General features: G+C 38.9%; 1 protein-coding gene across 1 annotated transcript in view; it reads left to right on the top strand.

Annotated features, from left to right (window-relative positions):
• ARHGAP15 (Rho GTPase activating protein 15) overlaps positions 1 to 21,580 on the top strand; it is a 321,279-nt gene that overhangs the window by 157,943 nt on the left and 141,756 nt on the right. The window contains exons 7-8 of the mRNA XM_005491382.3: positions 6,468 to 6,566; positions 8,429 to 8,555. Coding sequence (XP_005491439.2) covers positions 6,468 to 6,566; positions 8,429 to 8,555 — 226 coding nt within the window. The remainder of the gene's footprint in view (positions 1 to 6,467; positions 6,567 to 8,428; positions 8,556 to 21,580) is intronic.

Here is a 21,580-nt window from a genome sequence, read left to right as displayed (position 1 = left end):
GAGATATCTGAATCCATTTTGGAGCCATTGATGTGCATAATGCCAGCCTCAGTTTATTTTCACTAAGAAGCAACTTGTTGTATATGAGGAGGTTGCATTGATATGATGACCCCACAAAGGTTCCCACAACGAGAGTGGATGTGCAAAGCAGTCACATCACAAGGCAACACAGCTTAGGACATAACCTATAAACATCTGGCAGTATTCAGCCTCACAAATTGTAATATTGCAGAAGTTGTGAAAACACAGGATCTGTTTGTTGCCTCTTTGCAATCCTTGGTTTTCACAGTCATTTTTACAGAATCAGGAAAAAACAGGGTAATTAAAACATAAGGTTCAACATCTTTAGATATGTAGAACATTTTCTGTTGCCTAAAACAAATATTCCCAAAGAAAGTATAAAACATTTTTCTGACTTGCAAAGTTTTTGCAGTCTATCATTTAAATTACTTAAATAAAGGGAGCTTTACTGCTCCCAAAAGCTGAGAATATAACACCCGCCATGCATATTAGCTTGATCTTTTTGACAGACCAGAAAAGTGTTTGTGTGTGCCAATTAAAACAAAAATGGATCCCTAGTGGCTTGTTCCTCACACAACTTCTGAAGACTGCTATCATTGTATGCCGGGGTAACCCTGGATAAGGCGGCTCTCCAAAGTAAACAAACTTTTCAAAACTTTCATGACAGATGGGGGTTACAAATGCATTTTAATAAGAGAGTTGCCAAAGCAACTTTTTTGCAATCAGCATATATTTACTTAACATCTAGCAACATTGGGAACACAAGGCAGATACTTTCTCACCAAATTTTTTAACAAATATCATTTTTTTTGAAAGATTGGTTGAAGACCTTTTCTCTCAAGCTGATATTTCCCCATCACTTCAATGTTAACTTTGCTCGACATCCAAAGGACTGCGAGATGGGTGAAGCCAGACTGTAATATGAGACAGACAATCTGCTTGATAATGAAATTTCTTTGGTAGTCATAAACATCTTAGAGTCCTTTCAGTAATTTAACTATCAGCATAACCATGACTACCTCTGTTTGATAGGCTGGCTCATGGAATGGATACATGATGCTGTACGAGTATAACACAGCTCAAGACTGAGCCTTTTGTTTCCTTTTGTTGCCATTTTTTAATATTAGACCCAGCTCACTATGGCACAGCACAGAGAGATATTTTATTTATCCTCTCGGCTGCTTACTCATTCAGCATAAACATGGCCAAGAGACTGGATTATCTGTGAGAAAGAATTTAAGATCAACTTCCAGAAATGCAGTTAGACTTCTGACGTGTTTTTAGAAACTTGCATGGCTCTGTCCCAGTTTAATTGAAATCCAGTTAATTAAACAATTAAGGAGCATAGTGTCTCCCAATTTTAATTAATTCTACTTTTACTGAGGGTGTGGACACAGGAGTGTCCAGGGTTTGTGTATTTATTCTCAAGTTTTATGATATTGTAGTGATTTTTTTAAAATTAATATTTCGAGACAGAAATATTCTTTTTTTAATTTTTTTTCCTTTCTTTTTGACTCTTTTCACAACCTCCCTGGCCCAGCGCTGGTGGCGGCCATGCAGATGGTAAAGGGGGTGTCCTGCATTGCATGGATAGACCCCATTCCATTAGAAAAACAGAGAGAAAAATCCAGATTTCTCTTCATTGTGGGGAATCAGGTTGATTTACATGATCAGAAAAAACCCCACCACTTTGTGAGCGAGCAAGGTGAGATGAAGGGAGCAGTGGGAAGGGGGAAGAGTGTTAACTTTGGAGCTAGAAATGCTCCAGCAACTCACATTTCCTTTTTTTCCTACACATATCAAGGGCAGCAATCCCAATGCACAGCGCAACAAGAGGAACACATTTTATTGAATTTCTGCACGCAGAGGTATCTGTCAATCCAAGTTTAAATCACTTAGTGTTCACCACAAGCTGTGTGAGTCCCAGGTGGCATAAAAATTTCTGTTTTCTGCACTGAATCTTGCACTGGATTAGCAACTGCTGAAGTTTCCACGGTCCAAAAGCATCCAATAATCCAACACTGAACCGTTGGAGTCGGTTATATGAAGCCACACCTCAATAGTCCAGCAATTTTTCTGGATGTCCCAGTTTCAGGGGGAGTTGAGCATTGGCTTGTTTCAGTATTTGGCTGAATTAAGAACCGTGACACGGATTTTTGGTGTTCATACTTGAGCTATACATGAGCCATACACTTCCTTGGCTTCTCACTCTACTCCCTTTTTCCTTGTTACACAGTACAGACTAAAATTTTTGCTGTGTTTCTCCTTCCCCACAGAATTCTTCACTTCCTGCATTAAGGTTTGTTCTTGGCATTGTTTAAAAATAGTTAATCACTGCAAATAATAGTTGTGGCCACCAGAGATGCATAAGTACACTTTGAAGTTGGAGAATCAATATGACGGGTTTGGATTTTTGTTTTGCTGTGTGAGTTTATCACCCTTTCCCATATCTCCATAGAGTGTCTATCAGTAGGATTGCTGAAATTGCCTCCATCCTTGTTCTGCAGCTAAAATAAATGCAAGAACGTCTGTAGAAGTGTATACTCGTGAAGAACTAGAGGGATACCAGGAGTGAGATGTTTTTCATAGTGGTGCCAAGGTCCCCAGACCAAACTTTGCAGGAAAACCATGGACAGAAGACACTGATCTTCTTCTATGGCTGTTTTCCATTGGCATGGATATACTGTGAAAGGAAAGTCTGTGACACAAGCTCTGAAGGGTGATCTGTAAGGGTTTGGAAGTCCTGGCACAGCAGTATATCCCAGAGCACAACCTAGCACAGGAAAAGTACATAATTTGTAAAATTTTTAAAAACCATTGATTCTGGCTAGCCTCCAAGGTATATTTGTATATTATAAAATGGCAATGGCATTAATTAGACACAGTGTCCTGTATTTTGTGGAGCTAAAAGGGTACATTTCTGTTTAATAACACAGGATCTTGTTGAGTACCACCTTGGTACATCATTATGGTGACACGCAGAAGAAGCTCAACCCTCCATTTGCAGCTCTGTAAGGTGACAAGAGAAACCCTTAATAAGCCACAAATAGAATATCAGGAAGTGTTTCACACCTGCCTCCCTCCCCACTTCCCACACAGTGTTGGCAGCCCAGCAGTGCATTGAATTTAGCACACATTTACCTGTGGTGAGCCGATATTTTCTAAGGATCAATGCTTAGCAGCAGGGCTGTGCTACAGCTCCCTGCAAAACTGCCATGTGAGTTGATTCAGGCTTTGAAGTAATTTTTTTTCCCTTGGTGCTGTGGATAGAAAGAGGGAATTGAGGCACCCTGTGTCTCCTGTCCCCATCCTGAAGGGCATGGCAAACCAGAGGGTTAATGCCAGTTGTCAGTCCTCGTGGGTGTTTATTGCTGACAGCAGCAGCAGCATTCTGCCTGGTAAGGTAGTGCTAATTCTAGACTGTAGCCCTTGCAAAAAATGATGGCACAGAGAGAGGGATTTCGGGAGGTATTTAAATAAGTGAAGTACCTGGCACAATGGAGTCTGGCAGCTCTGGATAGAGCACTTAATTTTCTTTCATTTTTTTCCCCCTCAGATTTGTCTTTCATTTGTTTCCCCAGCCCCTCTGTTTATTTCAGCAGTGCCTGACACAGGGATGGTGTGTTAACAGGCCTTAATATTGAACAATTTCTGCTTGTTGTTAGTTATACATCATTTAGGGCTGTGATCATAAATTGTTCAATCACAAGGTTTAGTCAAAACCAGCATTCTTTACTGATGTCTTTTCCCAGGGGTGTTGAAAATTTGATTGTTCAAAGTGCAAATATGGTTTAGCAATCCTTTCCAAGAGTAATTTATCAGAAATCCTAAGGAGGTAATATATAAAAGTGGGATAGAAAACCTGCACATTAAATGGGATTTACCAGCCAAAGCCTTTGGAACTGCTTGCCTGTGAATGACTGGAATGGAGCAGAACAAAGTCAATTACTGACTGTAATTAAGGAGTGGATGCATTTAAACTGTAGAGAGCAGTAGCAGTCTTCTTGAAACTGTCTTGTTACTCTGAAGATTAGTCTGAGGAAAGAAAGAAAAGGACTTGAACTATATCTTACAGAAAGTATATTTTAAATGAATTCTCTTCCCTCCATTCTATGATCTGTTTTTACAGATTTGCTCATAAAACACTGATAATATATGATTATCAAAATAACACATTCAAGACAAAGAAACTTTCAACATGTATTTTGCTTTGGTCTTGTTAGCAATGGAGTATCTCTTTTGCATATCATACAGTGCAAATATTTATGCAGTGCTGAATACTTGTATTTTAATAAAGCCTGAATTTACTGAACGGAAGGCTGAACTATGTTGTGTCCTTTTTAAGCCTTCAAAATACAGTAAATCTAATTACATATGTTGCTCTTACTTTGAAAATGTTATTCCATTTTATAATTTTAATAATGATTTGTTTATACTGGGAGGGAGGCATTAGATTGAATTGTTGCCTGTGTTTAGTCTAATTCATATCTGCATGTATACATTAATAAATTGTGATATCATATCATACATTTTGAACCCAAATGGAGGTCAGCTGTTTTCTGCTGCTCACCTTAAGCTGCATTTGGACTTTTTATTTCCTTTTGGTGAAGGGAGGGGTGAGTGTGCAAATGGTGATTAACATTATGGTCCTGGACTAATGAGGGAATTATGATTTCCCTAATAAATAACTCATTCTGATGCTTGGGGAGCAGTGAGGTGGCTGGAGCTGGCCCTGATGGGTGCAGAGGGGATGGGGTGAACATCTGCAGCCCTGCAGCCCCGAGCCCACACCAGGGGAGCGTTCCCACATTCCCAGCAGCACTCCCACAGGATGTCTCCGCTGGAGCTGCGCTGACGGGATTTTCCTTAATGCTGATGACTTTGGAAACCTTCCTTGCAGGCATTTCCTCAATAAAGGGAGGGTTATAGGACAATTAATGTGACATTAGGCTGTTGTTTTTTTGGTTTGGGTTTTCTTTTCCCTGGTATTATTTCAGTTTTGAGGGGGATGCTGGGAGTACCCAGGCTGGTGAGGATCTGCTGTTTCTTTTTAGCTTCACTAAAAACTCTTGACATGGGGGAGATGCAGGGAAGCAGTAGCACTTCAGGTCAATGTATTTACATAAACAAACTGTGCCAGGTCATAACAGCTTTGCCTTTTCCCAGAGTTGGTCAGAAGGAAATCCCTATTTGGTGCTAAATAATCCATGTCCCAGTGAACATTCCAGCATTCAAACTAAACCTGCATCCCCAAAACACAAAGACCCAAATGTTCCATTTCCACGCGTGAATACCACCAAATTTTGCACAAGCAGCTTTTAACAGCAGTGAAATAAGAATAAAACTTTGGCTCCAGAGCTGGCAGGAGCTGAGCTGTCTTATAGTATGGGCAGAATGAGCTCCTGCCCCTTCCAAAAGTGCTGGTGATGTAGCCCTTGGTTGACTTGTCTGCAAACAAAGATGTTGTGCCCAGATGCTGCTCCATGGCCATGGGCGCCAGGAATCTGTGGAATAATCCTGGGACGAAGCACTGCACAGCTCTGGGCCTCAGTTTTGCCATCTGTGAAATGGTTGCTCCAACCTGTTGTGTGAAATACCTGGTGATTTCCTCTGGTGAAATACATATATAAATATAAATATAAATATATATATATATATATATATGTGTGTGTGTGTGTGTGTAAAATAAAAAATTATGTATCATTATTATCCCAGTGGTTTACAGAAGTTCAGGCCAACAGCATATACATACATATTTCCACCAAATATTAGGTTAGGCAGTGAAACAGCATTATCAGGGGATTGAATATTCTTTTGATAAATATTCCCAGTGAGTGGGTCAAAAATGTAAATCGACTTCTATTCAGACAAACTGGGTATTTTTTTTTCATGATAAATGGGCTCCTAATTACTCTGCTGCAGCCATCTTTGATGATAATTTCTTTTTTTTAATGTGAAAGAGTGACATTATCAATTTTACCAAAATGTTTGGAAGTGGGGAATCATAGGTAAATAATAAATGTGCAAATTCAAGAATGGAGGTAGCAGACACAAAAACCAATATTAGTAAAACAGAAATGGAAACTGCAAATGGCAGGAAATAATTTTCCTGATGCATTCAGTTCTTTTCAGGGTGCTTTGATTTCCCTTGAACTGTGTCTTGTTACACCGAGTTTCCTGGCTTTTCTTAACTTTTGTCACATACCCGTTATTTCTGCACTATTTGTGTTCTGTGGTTGCATTGCTGAGACAATATCTCGTTTGTTTTGACATATTCAAAACAGTTTTCAGACAGAGGTTCAGAACTCCTCGGTAACTCGGCACTCCAGCAGACAAATCTCAGTAAAAAGAACAAGCATTTGTGGGGGGAACGGGAGGGAAAATAGAGGAAAATCATCTGCCTGGTGTGTGCTTTACTCACCTGTGTGTGCCCATGCCCTCCCCAGATCACCACAGTGTCAGGAAATGAGTTCCTCTTCCAGTCGGATATCGACTTTCTCATATTGGATTGGTTCCACGCTATCAAAAATGCAATTGACAGATTGGTATGTATTTGTTTTGGCTGTTACCTTTATTAATTAAGATGTAGCAATTTCAACTTCATTTGCTCAGGCATCTCTACAGGTTTTTAGGCAGTCAGCAGCTAGCTAGACGTTCCTTTCTCTGAAGGGTATAAAAATATGTATGCAAATCTACAAAAAATGTCAGATAAACAAGGTTGTTGCACAAAAATGTCATTTGATTCTTGCCTCGAAACGGAACGCTACATTTATTTCTCTGAAATAACAAGGACGCTGGCTTGCTGAGGGTTGTAAAAGCACACAAGCACTTAATAACTAATGAATTTTTGCATTTTCTGTTTATGCAGCCTACAGTATATAATCTTCAATAGAACTATTAATACATTTGAGCCTTTTATGAATTTTTGTATTACTTATTCACAAGAATAACGCTAGCAAATAATATTCCTTTGTAACTGATTGCTGGTATTCTCCCAGGAAGGCTGGGGGTTTTCTACTAGAAGTAAGCGGGGTTGCATTTTATTAAAACAGTTTTTAATTACCAAACCAGCTTCAGCTGTAGCTTTTTCTTTCTTTTTTTGCCACTCTCAGTACAAATTCCAAACATCTTCCTGCTATCCCTGCCTGATCCAAGAACATTTTCTTTTTTTTTTTTTTTAATTTTTTTGAGGGCACTGACTTTCCTTGTTCACTGCAGAATCTGTTGGGAGAAAAATATCCCCATTTCTTGCATTTTTCAGAGCTTTTCAGTGCAGTGGAATCTGCAGCCTCTTTGAAAGGGTTAATTCGAACACAGCTACTGTTTCCTTAAAGAGCTACAAACATTCTATTACCCTGAGGCTATAATCAGCCAAGGAAAGTTTGATCTGATGATGTATGTCTTCATATTGTGCATTTCATTGGGTGTGTGAGGATATTGATATCCAACTAAAGATTTTGGGGTGGAGTTTTCCACGGAGACTCGGAAAAAAAAATTCTTTTTTGGCATGTTACTCAACTAAACATCTAATAAACCTGATTATTTATATATAAATGTATTTTTTTTAGTGTAGCTGAATAATATTGTGGCGTGAGCATCCCTGAGCATGCAGAGAGAGCCACAGCAGCAGCAGCTGGTGGGGCACAGTGGTCCATGGTCGGCTGGTGGTGGCCAAGGTCCGAGTGCGCAGGACAGGACGTCCCCACTCGTGGCCACTCCATCCCTGCCAGCGCTGCCACTCCTGGAACTCTGAACGGGTGTGAAAAGAAAAGCCTGGCAGCCCTCCAGCCTCTTGGGATGGCTGAGTCTCACCTGACCAAATGCCATGGGAGGAGACGTGGCTTCAGCCGAAGCAGCGTCGCCTTTTTTTCGTTCTTTTTGGGGTTTTTTTGCTTTTTTCCCCCTGCTCGTTTTCACGTTGTCTGCCAGTAAATTAGAATAAGAGAAAAGCCCCCCGACTACTTCTTAAGCTTAAACCAGCAGAATTCAACCCCAAATTTGCAATGATGTTTGAAGTAATTGTGTTTGCAAGAATATTTACTGTAACTATCTAAAACAGAAAAGCAATTTAAACAGTCTTCCTCTTTGCCAGCATTTGAAAGTAGCCTGCAATGTGGAAATAATTTTGGTCCCTAAAGCCTAAAGAAGCAGGCCTTTTGTTTTCCTCACTTAAATGGGAATTTATCTCAGAAATTAGGATCAGTCTGTCAGGGCCATAAAAGCTTTGCCATATGACAAATTTTGCATTACACTTTCCTTAAATTATATACTCCCTGCACACTTGCTCTGTGTGTGTCTGTTAGCTTCTGTACTGGCATTCCGGAATCTCTTGCTTCATTCTTACAAATAATAATTTTATTAAAAGCATACACATATGTATATACATATATATATATTCTTTTCCCAGCCAAAAGAACAGAGAATTACATCGAGAAATTTGGAGTTCAAACTCAGAAGATCCTCCAGCATCGAATTACTGAATAACTTAGACACTGAATCCAAAGAGCCAAAGCCTGAACACAGAAAATCTTTAAGTAAGGCTTTTTTCTTTCCTCATTTTTCTTTCCTTTTTTTTTTTCTTTCCTTTTTAAATAACTATGCCATTACAGGACAAGATAATTTTTATTACATACAGAATGTAAGGAAGATCACTGAGAATTTTAAAGCTGAATATGTTCTGCACTGATATACATAACTTGCATTTAAGTAAAGACAGTTACTAGCTCCACACTTTTAAAGGGTGACACTCTCTCCTAAGCAAAATAAATTTGTTTAGGAGCAAAGACATTTATTTAAGCCATTTATTTTTTAAAATAAGCAACATGAGCCCTACGTTAATGGTCTGTTGCAGTTGCTTTGTTTCCATTTTGGTAAAATACCTCAAATTGCCAGAGTAATTTTGTCTGTTGTGTATTTATACACTGAATTGCTGAAGGAATTGACATATCCTTTGCAGCCAACAATCAGTGATGTATCTATAATTTTATAGAAGATAAATTCCAGGGTTTGGGCGTTGATTGTTTGTCAGTGTGATTAGAAAAGAAAGTGATCTAAAACCAGCAGGGCTGTGCTTCACTCCTCTGAAAAGCCTCTCCCAGTTTGTGCCGAGATGCTCGTGAGATCGTGGGCAGCAGGAGCTGCTGCTGGCCCTGAATCCCTCACCCAACATTTTTTTTTAACTTCAGGCTCTCCCCTGAATTTTTGTTTTCCTCCTTTGTTTGGCGGGAGGTTCAGATCCTGCTGGCGGTGACAGCCCCAGACTGGCAGGCTGGTTCGAGGTGCCTTTGGGTACCAAAGGGCTCTGTAGGAATTTGCCTGCGCGCAAATTCAGTGCAGGATCAAAGCCTGAGATGTTAAGAAAAGGGCTGCGTTAAAAAAGACCCAACGTAGCTATTTTTAATGATAATTATCCACACAATCATAAATATATGCACACATGCGTGCGCGTACACACAAATAGAGACTCATTAAATAGTCTCTTTTTGCAGACCACAGGATTTTGGGGTTTGTTTTTTTATTATCTTGAACATGTTTCTTTTTTTTTAAGGGTTTTGTGGTTTTGTTGTTTTTTTGGGTTTTTTTTTCTTTGTGTTATAAAATATAAAGTAGCCTGAACATGGCTTGTGAAAAATTGTCCCAATATCTTTGCACTGGTGCTATGTTGCATTTCTCAGAGGAAGAAAAATAAGACTGAAAACACAGTGAGTTCTGAGGGTCTGATTCTGCTCTTATTGTAGCTAATAGCAAAATGCCCATAAACTGTCTCAGCACTCAGGGAATTTTTATTTATTTATTTAGACTTCTCACATATCTTTAAATGATAATTTGTCAGACAAAACAGAAAAAGTGACTATGAGCAGTGACAGAGACTTAGTCTATGTTTCTTTTCAAACCTTAGAGAATCCTGAATAACCTCCGTTTTGTTAAAGGCTATTTAAACTATTAAAAAAATGTGAAAATATCTGCTGTGAAATCTCACTGAATCGAAGCTTGCATTTAAATACCGTAGATTGGATTGCTTCTAAAATATGTATTCAGAACTTTTTTTTTTTTTGGCCCCTTGAGATCAAGCAATTATGTGGAATTAGAAAAATCATATTATTCACTTACTTATTAGTAGTCTGAGCACAAACTGTATTGTCAGTTTTCTGCCTTTGGCTTTCTGTGCCCTTAATGTTCACACAAGTATCGTAGCCAGAATTATCGGCAGCTAGAGCCAAAATTGCTTTAAAAAGGCATGAGAACTGGTAATGACACATTGTTAGCAGTTAACAGGTGGTCGTTTCATTGTCCAGTTTGACTGCAGAGCACAAAGATATGTGCAATATCTGCAAGTGTATTTATAAAGTTCTTGCAAAGTTTAACGATTTTATAATTTTATAGTGCTTTTACGTTATTGACTATTGCCAGTGCCAAATCCAAACAAAGGAGATTTTTTAATGATGCCTTAGAACTCCTCCAGTTTAACAAAGAAGATGAGCAACTGATGTTTTAGCAGCCCACCCCCTCCCACTTTAATAACCTTTAATGAAATATTCAGACAGCTCAGATCCATTTGTATTTACCTTACCTACATTGTAGGGGTTGCAAAAATATCCTTGATACTGCTGCATCATTGCCTTTTTTTTTTTTTCAACAGTACAAGTATATAAAGGACAGGTACCAAAGCATTTCAGTAATTTACTCTTTAATTTAAAACTGGGGAGACTGTCCCTAGAGATTTAGTAGCAGGAATTTGGTTTTTATGTCTAATCCTAATTGCTTCTGCTTGCACTACAAGGACAAATGGTAATTCTCTGTTATGCTTTTTGAGCTGTAGACACTGCTTTCATTGAAAATTGGGCTCAAACTGCCAGGCTCAATTTCCAAAGTTCAGAGAGTGGCTGTTCTCTTGGTCATGCAGCTTTTCAGTGGCTTCTCATCCAGTTTGGTTTCAACTCCTGTTCTAATTGAAGTTTTCTTGAGCTATGAAGAAACCAAGAATGGCCTTGGGGAGTGTTACAAAAATATGAAAAACTGTGATCTTGTTCTCAAATACATGGAAAGAGATGACTTTTTATTTTATGATGTCAGCTATTTCACTGATACAATTTCTGCAGCTGATGCTGGTCAGAAATAACACAGTTTTCACCCCAGCAGCCTCCTCCATTAGAAGAAGGGCTCATTTTGTGCAAGAAAATTGCCTTGCAGCACCACTTCTTTCAGTGCAGAGAAATGTTGTTCTAAACAAATAATTTTAAAAATTAGTGTCAAACTTCATAGCTTAGAAGTAATTTGGTTATCATTCAGACCATAGTGATGTTTTGGGGTTTTTTCCATAAGGTTGCAAAAAACCCCTCCTAATTAGTACCAGTTTTAACTGGGTTCACTGGTAGGTGGTCTGCTATGTTAATTTTAAATCTCAGGGAGCCAGGCACCTGGGTTACTCTGCGAGTAGAGATGCTGTTGTGATGTATGGGAAGTGGGGAAAGAATCTGGGATGTAGGGAAAGGGTCTGTGCACCCCAAGGTTACCAGGAATTGTTCTTCTCTCCCAGCCCCAAGGGACCTTACTGTGTGTCAGGACAGCTCTTGTGTTTTGGGCACTGAAACCAAGGGATGCTCTCAGCTAAGCTCAGCCCTTCTTTTCCTGCCCATGCACCCATCCTGTGGTTTGCATCCTCTGGGCCATTTGTGGCCTTCATCTGGGAATTCTGTCCCCCCAGGAGTGACCTCTTGTGGAAGAGCCTGGGCTGGAGTTGCTATTGATTGTCAGAGGGGATCAATTCCCCTCCTGCTCCCCCTCTCCAGGATGGAAACAAACAGCTCTGCAGTAGGAAGAGTGCCCTTTGGCTACCGTATCAATCTGAGGGCTGCTCTTGTCAAAATGCACAATCACAAGCTTGATAATGCAATCCATTCCCAAAGCACTATATTTCCAACCTGTTCTCCATCATTTCCTTATGGCGTCACATTTACTCAGTTCATCACATTCTTATTAATATTTTAGGTTTCCTTGAAAGTGATGGAATTCTATTTTTATTACAAAAGCAACAAGAATAAATACTAATTGTTGTCAGTTATTTCCTTATGTAGTGGGAACAGTAATCTGTTCCTCAGCTTTAGGTTGCCAAAGCAAAATAATGAAATATTTTAGACATTTTAAAAAAAATCTGTGATATTAGATAAATGCAATTTGATCTCCTTGTTTGCCACATAAAAGCTGGAACTGCCTGAATTGATAAGATTGAATTGCATTATTTTTATTGTTTCTACTCGCATATTTTTTTCCTTATCTTCAAGAACACTTTACTGGAAACCCGGTGGTTAGTCATGCAGCCTGGAAAAATCTCCTCCATGTTTGAATTCTAGCTGGAGGTGCCACAACTCCAGCATTAAAAAGTTTAAAATATATATATGTGGGGAAAAGAACATCTTGGTGAGTTGTGGCAGCGTTGTTGCTATTCATGGTCATCTCAGTGTCTCACTAAGAGCAGCCAGAGACCCCAGGCGTCACTGTGCCAGACACAATGCGATCCCAAAGTAAGACAATTCCAGCTCTCAGCCCCAATAAGGACAAGTTGCAACAGGTGGGCAAAAGTGGACAAAGGCAGGGGGTGGAAGGAAAAGTTGACAGCAAAGCCAACATGTCATGCATATTAAAGAGCAGGCTTGGGATTCCTTTCCGCTCTCCATAAGGATCAGGGTCTCAGCCCCAGCATCCTGGCCACCAGCCAACTCAAATAATCATACTTTCCTTACCTAAATTCCTCTTGGATTCCCAACAGGGAAGGATAGGTCTTTAAGTCCAAAAGGGTGGTGCTTTACTCTTGGGATGCCACAGCCTTTGCATGCTTCCCTAGGGAATGGCCTTGTGGCAGTGTCAGGGAATATACCTCCTAGCATCTTTTAAATCAAGGGAAAAACCCCTGAAAGTTCTTAATTTCAATTTGCCTCCATAGGTATTTGCTACAAAGTCATCTGGGCATTGAAGTCTGCTTTAGTTTCTTAAAATTCAGCAGTTTATAGTCCTTAGGATTGAACCATGGACTGTGTGATTTAAAATTGCCCAGAACTGCTTTTCTTGTTTCATTCACTTTTCTTCCGAAGGCTGAATTTTGAAACTTGAGCATGGTGTGTATTTATCCCTCGTTAATTACTAAAGCATCTGGAATCCTTTCTGAAGGCAGTTTGTTAGATAACCAAGTCTGTACAATGAGTGTGAGGGGAAATAACAGCAGCAGAAACCCACTTTGGTCATTTAATGGACATGGTGGAAGAAATGGGGAATTTGGTGGAGCTTGAAAATTCCCTGGCTTCACATGCTCCACTTGGTCCTTCCCTGGCTAAATCTTCCTCCAAGGACTTGTTTGAGGGTTTAAGGTTTGTTGGACTAGGAATTCCCACAGGACTGGGAATTTCTGTGTCAAAGACCTCCTGTCTGAGGCTGTTGTTCCTCTGAGGAGGGAAAGGATAGGCACCAGGGCATGAACACATGGATTTGCATGGTTTTGGCTGTGTAATAACAGAAGGGGGAGAAAAAAAATATATTTCTTGAAAACATTGTTATACCTCCCAGAAAAAGGCACTGCAATTACAGGCAGTGCTGAGAGGAGCCTGTGGGAGATTTCTGTTTTCCTCTCTAACACATGAAGGGGATGAAAGGTTGGGAGACCATATCTTGGGATGTAGAGAGAGGTTTCAATGGCCCAGCCAGGTGTATCGAGGGCTGGATCCTGGGGTAGCTCATGCAGTCCTTCATCCACACTGGATCACCTCTTTGAAAAGGGGTTCATTCACAGATTGCCCAGGGCACTGGTGGAGTCACCATCCCTGGAAACGATCCCAAAGGTGTGGATATGGCCCTTGAGGCCGTGGTTTGGTGGTGACCATGATGGTGGCACTGGGCTGACTGTTGAACTCGATGATCTCAGAGGTCTTTTCCAACCTTTGTGATTCTAATTAGAGCCACAGAAGTTGGAAGTCACTCCATTTCTTTGTTATTTCTGATGAGGTCTGAATTCTTTCCCCTTCCTGGCCCATTTATTTCAGCTAAATGTGAAGTTCAAAGCCAAATGATCTTATTTAGGGACTATTATTATATTACAATGTTAGCATTATGTATAGGTCAGTTTTATTACTTTTAATAAAGCCAAGAAACATAAAGCAATAATGTATATTAGTGCAGCATTACCAATGGCAACAATTAAAACAAAGCAAAATGAAAACTAGCTGCAAATATGCAGTTTCCTACTGCAATGTTAGTTTTGTCACTCTGCATCTTGTATGTTTGTGGCATTTATTTTTATTGCATCAAGAGGAATGCACTCAGCTTCAGGCACTAAAAAAAAAGCAGGAAAAGAAAATGCAGCATGCTGGGTTTGCAGAGTGGAATCACTCATCTGGACTACAGGGACTAAACATTTTTTCACATATTTGTAGTCTTATGTTTCTCTGCTACATTAAGTATAGGTATGCTGTCTTCCTAAAGCTTAGGAAAATACTGATTCAGCAACAAAGAAGTAATAATATTGGCATGTGGGAAACAAAACATGCCAAATTGAGAAACAAATTGTGTCACTTCTGCTGATAATAGAAGATTATGTTGCGCTCAAAATCACAACTGGCTGTGACTAGTCCTAAAAAAATTACATTTTTTCCTGAATTTGAATATCCTGTTTCCATCAATTATAATATAATGTTTCCTTAATCCTTTGTTTTATTTCTACTTCACTCTCCAAAATCCTTCCAGAGTTTACTATTTGGGTTGAAAAAGCATATTTTTAAATTGGGCATATCCAACTTCCATATAAACATTTGGCAGGGAAACCCATGCATGTTCACTTAATTCATTTTTATTGAACCAAGTCCAGATTTTTAGCCAGGAAAAAGTTAGATATTAATCATATCTGAGCAGGATCATTAAATTTTCCTTTACCTACTAGAACAGCAGGGTCATTATAGAACCATGAGAAGTTAGCTCACTTATTAATCTTTACAATTACATAAAAGTGATCATTTTTATAGTATTTAAGAGTAGCTCTAACCCATTATGTGAAGAGTATGTGGGAATATTATAATATAATATAATGTATTATTATAGATGTGACCTGTGACTCATTGGTCTGCTCACTGACACACAACTCCCTGGAAAAGTTATCTGTTTGAGCTTGGATAATCTTTAATTGTTTCACACTTCTCGTGCTCATTTATGGGGCATACTAGTAAATAGAGAGCTAGTCACTGAGTTATTAATTACCTCATTATTACTTAATTATCGCCATTGCATACTTCATTTTTATGGGGAATTATATCATAAAAGAAGGTATTTTATGCTGCCCACCACAGTTAAGTATGAATGACAGCGATAGCTAATGTAGGATTGAGTTAGTTAAAGAAAATCAATCAGAAATCCTCACTATAGATTACTATCCAGTTTCTTCTGCCTTTTCCAGCTAGCACTTCTCATCCTTGACTTTGAAACCCAACAGTTTAAACTCGGTTCTTGTTTCAGTGGACTAATCCCCTTTCATAAATCATGTTCAAGTGCTGAAATAATTTGCACATCGTTTAAAGAGTATTTGCTTTGAAACATTCACCTCAAGCCCTTTTGTATATCCTTTCTCTCTAAAGATTTGTAGTATTTGTTTTGTTCTCTGAGGTATAAAAGACCTGGGTAAACTTTATTCCTGTTGTTTCAAGATTAGTGAAACAAAATGCATATTTATTCAACTGGGACTGAAAGGAGCTTTAGTAAAGACGATCATACATACGACCCAGGGGAATGTTATAATACAAAAATGTCTGTCTTAAAATCTCTTCAGGTTTGTTCAAAACACTACTGAAGGACTTAATTTTAAAGAGAGAAAAGGAAAAGGTTACAAATCCATATTTCTTCTTTGTTCCAAAGGAGGGAGAGACACCACGTATTTTTCTTAACAAAATAAACTCCTGCATGTGCACTCTAGGTGGATTTGATATGGAGACAAGTAGAGACTGGGTATCATGATTGCTTTAAGTCTTTTCTTACTGAACCACAGATACTGACAGAGCCCTTAAGACAACTACATTCTGGAAAAATTGCAGTGGGGTTTTTTTTGGTTTTTTTTTAGAAAAAGCAATCACAAACAAATAATGAGATTTGAGGCATTTTTGGAGCCAAGCAGTTGGGATTTTTTCCATGTACTAGAAGTGAGGTAGACTCCTTCAATGAGGAATCTGCTCTGACTCTGCCAGTTCCAAGCCTAAACTACCCAACGTGTCTTCCACTGCTTTGGTCTCTCAGTTCCATAACCAGTCGATCTCACCTTACTCTAAGTAGCAAAGCTAAGGTTTGATGTAGATTGTACAAAATGCCACAATTTTTATAGTTGAAAACAGCCCACTATGCTGTTACCTCTGCTCGACCTTCCATCACCGTGTGTCAGTAGATCTCCAGTTTTTGCATCTCCATAACTTTTCCTCCACGGGGAAGGAATAAGAGGCTGACAACAGATAACACCTAAATAGATGGAGGCGTTCTCGCTGCAACAGGGAATATTTTAGACTGCAGTCTTTGGAGAGAGGTCAGAGCTAGAGCAAGTGAGCAGGACTTGCTGAACTTTGTTATTCAGGATAATCCAGTGCAGTCCATCACTCCTCTAAACATAATTTTGAACTTTTCATTATATTTATTGAAATACATACCCCTATTGGAAGGTTGTAGCCAGAAAAATGATTCTTACACTGTACTATATCCTGAGGTTTCACTATTATTTCTAACTAATCTAGATGCAATCCTCATGGTATTTTTGGAGGAATGTGATAGAAATAAGGAGGTTTTTAGGTTATAAAAGTCTAAATTAAGCTCAGTTTGAGAGACTGTACGTCAGGCTCTAGACAGGAATACCTACTTTCCAGACTCACCTTTTTCCCTGTTAAGTGGTGAAATCACTTATATATTTGGACCTTCTAGCTAGAAGATTCTATTTAATTTAAATTGCGACAGCAAATCCCAAATATTTAAACAACAACTTAAGGGTACTCTCTCCTGGACAGGGCATATTATTGGAATTTAAAAGGACTGTGTTTTGTAGGGTCTCCTCTTTGCTCCACCAGCTGCCTGCTGACGAACCGGGTAAACAGATCCAGCCTCTGAAAGCCGAAGGGTGGAACATCACTGAAGGGTTAAATGCTGTATTGTTTCTCAATTAAGTAAAAGGTTCCAACTAGCTGGCTTTAAATATTGATGCTGAAGAGAGAGCTATGACATATGAGCAGCTCCCCTCACCACCGAGGATATTTGGCTCCATTTAATTAATTCCATTGGCCATTGTCTTAAGTGCGCCCAGGATTCACCCAAGAGGAATTCACTTGCGTTGCTGTTATTGAAAAGTGTAACACAGCATTATCTGCCTCAGACAGACTTTTTGTAGCATTGAATCAATTCCCCAGCCCTTGAAAACAACTACCTCATTTGATTCCTTTCATAATTAATGAAATTCAGTAGTAATGCTTTTGCCCCTCAGCTCAGGCTGGAAAATTGTTCCAAAACTTCAGTTTTCAAGCTGAAAGCACTCTAATTTTCAGCCTAAATGGACTTGTGGTGCAATTGTGATCTTGTGGCAACATTTAGCCTGCTCCTCATTTGCAGCAGTTCTGCCTCAGGTGTACCACCCCCTGCTTGGGCTGATAACTAGGCCAGCCAAGATTTTGTAGTCTTTCCTATGATAGGGTGCTGCTTTTCTTTTTCTGATCATCTCAAAGAACTCTTTTCTGAATCTCTTTCCCTTTCAGTCAATGTTTTTTGCATTGATATTCAAGTTTAGGTCTTCCCACAGATTTGGAAAGCAGAATTCAGTCTCTCATGTGGAAATGGTTCACCTGATACAGTGTAGGAATTGTATTTATATCTTTCATTGCTGCTGTTTTAGACATTAAAAGTAAACAACCAGGACAGGTAGATTTTGCTGTTCTTTAATCTCTTGCATCCAGTGCATTCATTATGAAAAGTAAGGAGCAAACTTGCCTTAAGGCTTTTCATAGCACATAAAATATGTGCCTACATGTGATAACAGCTTTTGTAATTAATTTTTAAGGTGTTCAATTTAAACAAAGAAGTAACATTCTTATAAAACTGAGCAACTCTTTGCAAACAACACATTTAAAATACACAAAATTAAAACATTTAAAATACCCCAGTGCTAATACATTTGAAAAAAAAAACCTTTGGAGACAAAAAAGGATTTTAATGTACTTATCCTGAAATTCATGAAGACACTTAGTACAGAACACAGAAATAATTTTAAAAGCATACAGGTATGAATCCCTACTAGAGAAAGCTTTACAGTTAATATATTTTGCAATGACATAGTGACAGTACATGTTATAGTCAGTTTTGCTGAGGAAGGTTATTCTTCAGTCCAAGGACTCAGGGCCCAAGGGAAAGTGGCCAGATGTGGGCAGGGCAGAACAGGAGGGCAGCCAGATGCACATTGGATCATTTGCCATTTAACAGAATTTGGGGCATAAACTTATAAATCAGGGAAAGACAGTCTTTGTCTTGGTGGGTTTCTATAAGGAAAGATTTATTCAAGGTGTGGGAACTCATGCTCCACATCACCTCATGCTCACTCTTTCTAGGACAGCATAGCTGTGACCTATTCAGAAAAGGCTTTTTTATTCTGTTTTTCTCAGGAGTCAACTGGCTCCTGAGCAGCACAGGTTTTCCCTTGATAAATGATACTGGAAGAACCAGAAAGGTGACTAAAAATTAAGCAGTTCAGGTGATGACCTCAAAATCACTGTCTGACTGTCTTATATCCAAGCCATAGATGCATTCACTTAAGCCAAACTCTTTGTCTCAGTTCTGTGAGACTAAGTTCTATGGTTTCCTAGAAGTTCATAAGTTCCTGCAAAGATAATCTTTGTATGTGTATATATTTGCGTGAAAACACATGCAATAACCTCTTTTCTTTTTATTTAAAATCAAAGACAATTATTTTAGGGTGTTATAAAGCTCCTACCTTCCTTTCTTCTTTTGAAAGTATTTGAGTTGATGTGTTTGAATGAAAATCAAAAGATAGCACTAAAAATTAATGAATAAATAATGAAAACACTGTAACACCTGGATTATTATACTGTGTTATCTGATCACTCAATATGATGGATCAAGAGTAGAACTGATATTAAGGCACAATTACAAGCAGTGGAATACTTGATTTATTGTTTTAACTTTGCTCTTGATGCAAGGCACACAGTCATTTCTGAGCTAACATTTGATGTCTGGTTTGAAATATCTATTGTTCTAGCACCTGGTGGTTTGAATTAGGTGTTCAAATATGAGAGAAGCAATTTTTTTTCTGTTTTCACAGGTAGTTGTAGGGATGGAGGCAGAAAAAAACGTGAGGTACAGGCTTAGGAAAAGAGGATGATTGAAACATGGTGAGATGGGGAAAGGGAAAGAAAGGACCCTGAAATGCTGTAGTTTGCTGCTTCTCTTGTCTGAATTTGGTTTCTTTTGGGGTACTGTAGCAGATATTGCCTGCTTAGTGGGAAAGAGTGCCAGGCAAGGCAGAGCAGCAGTCTCATCTTTTCTAATAGAGTTTCTTAAAAATTGTTTGTATTTGGAGAATGTGAGAATGGAGAGGATCCATTAGAATTATACCTTCTGTTATCAATAACCCACAAGGAGAATGCTGTTTGAAAGCAAGTTTTTTAACTGGTGAGTTGTAACCCAGAAAGCTAAATTAGCAGAATTCACCTTTTCCAAACAATTGTTTATTTGGAATTCATTTGTAGCTGTCCCTGCTCAAGTTACAGGTCATACACAGTAATAAAGCTTTCTAATTCTGTGACAGAATATTCATAATGTCTTTAAAATGCTCAGCTGGATAATGGTCCCCAGGATCTGGACAGCAAGACTTCAAAAGGCAGAGTCCTCTGATCTCCAGTTTCCTTATTCTCTGTAAGCTTGGAAGGTTTCAGCTATCAAGTTTTATTGGTTGATAGTCTAATTGCATTTGTATTATCTTTCTCCTTAATATTATTTTCTTTTCTCTGTGTTGGATTTCATCCAACTATTACTGTGACCATGAAGCAGTTTTCTGAAATGTTTTGCTTTCTCTTTGATGCTTAACTGCTTTACACGTGAGTGCTGCAATAAGGTGCAGGTTTCTGATAATAGTTTTCCTTCTGTGAGGAAAAGTTTCCACAACCTCCTGTGCTTTGCTTATATTTGATATGGCCCTTCAGTTTGAGGCTTTTCATGGACAAGATAAGGTTCGGTTAAACATCTGAACTTTTGAATGTTTATCTGAACTAGATTCGACCCCTAAATTTGTCCATCATTAGTTATTTTGCTTTTCTTTTTTTTGAGGCTAAATTATGCTATTAAATATGTTCTAAAGTAGGTTAAGCCCCTGCACAGTTTGTCAGCTGGAACATTAATTTTAAAGCTAAAACAGTCTCCTATTGGCTGTTTTTAACATTTTGTCTGAATTTTGACCATGGCTGGTCACACAGAGAGTCAGTGCACCCATGAAAACCCCACAAGTAGCTGATTGAAGAGTCTCAGAGTTGTTGTGATGGCTGGCCTGATTTTATTTCAGGAAAATAGCCTGATAATTAGTAACTATTTGCCTGCTCAAGCAGCTCGTTCCAGTGCAGCTGTTCTGGAGGCTGGATAAAGGACTAAATGTCACCACATGCCCAGCAGCATCTCTGGAGGTGTCCCTCTCTGAGCCCTGCACCAGGGCCAGGCAGACTTGGGGTCCCAGCCACAAAACACATGGCTAAATAACCCAGCAGCTCCTTTCTGGAGTTCCCTTTTCCTCCTGTAATTCCCCTGTCTCAGTCCAACAGGAGGGTGACCCACAGCACATCTCACAAGGAACCTTCTCCACTCACAGCCCCTATAAGGTAGCCTCACAAAAAAAGCTGTAACCTTACAAAAGCCTGTAGCCTGCTTTTGGTCCTCTTTTTTGGTTTGTTTATTTTATTCAGATCCTAAATCACCTTTAGGGAAGCTTTTCCAATGTCCTCACAGGGACACTACCTGAGCAAAGAGCTGCAGCTGCTCAAAAGTCTGAAGATCAGTTATTTCCAGTCTTAGCAAATGGAAATAATTTTTTGTTTTAAAATAAAATTTAGTTGATGGCATGACAGTGACTGTCTCAGGTTTATATTCATGTGAACATATCTATTTGAGATTCTTACCAGAAATTTCACTTGAGGTAAGAAGCAAAAGGAGTTCTGAAATCTGACAACGTGCTCCTTTTACAAATGAGCTCATGGATGATCTTCTGTTGTTGTTCTTACTCTAATGATATAATTGAGGTAGGGATAATTTGATAAGGTATAGTTGACAGAGTACAGCAAATGGATTTCAGATCTCTGGCTAGATATTTTTTGATTACTTTAAAGATAATGGGTATGCCATTCTTCTTCATATACTACCACATCTACAGTCACTGGAAAGTACTAAACTTGCTCTTTTAAAGAGAAAAATGTGCTGGAACTTGTGGTTTGAAACAGCAAATATAGAGCTGAATGTCACTACTGTTTCTCATTGAAAATAAACAGTTTTAGCATGTTGGTTTCAT

The sequence above is a fragment of the Zonotrichia albicollis genome, chromosome 10 (genome assembly GCF_047830755.1).
Source record: "Zonotrichia albicollis isolate bZonAlb1 chromosome 10, bZonAlb1.hap1, whole genome shotgun sequence".
NCBI classification, from domain to species: Eukaryota; Metazoa; Chordata; class Aves; order Passeriformes; family Passerellidae; genus Zonotrichia; species Zonotrichia albicollis.
Note: the sequence above shows the minus strand (reverse complement) of the source record. Positions and strands in the feature narration are given on the sequence as shown.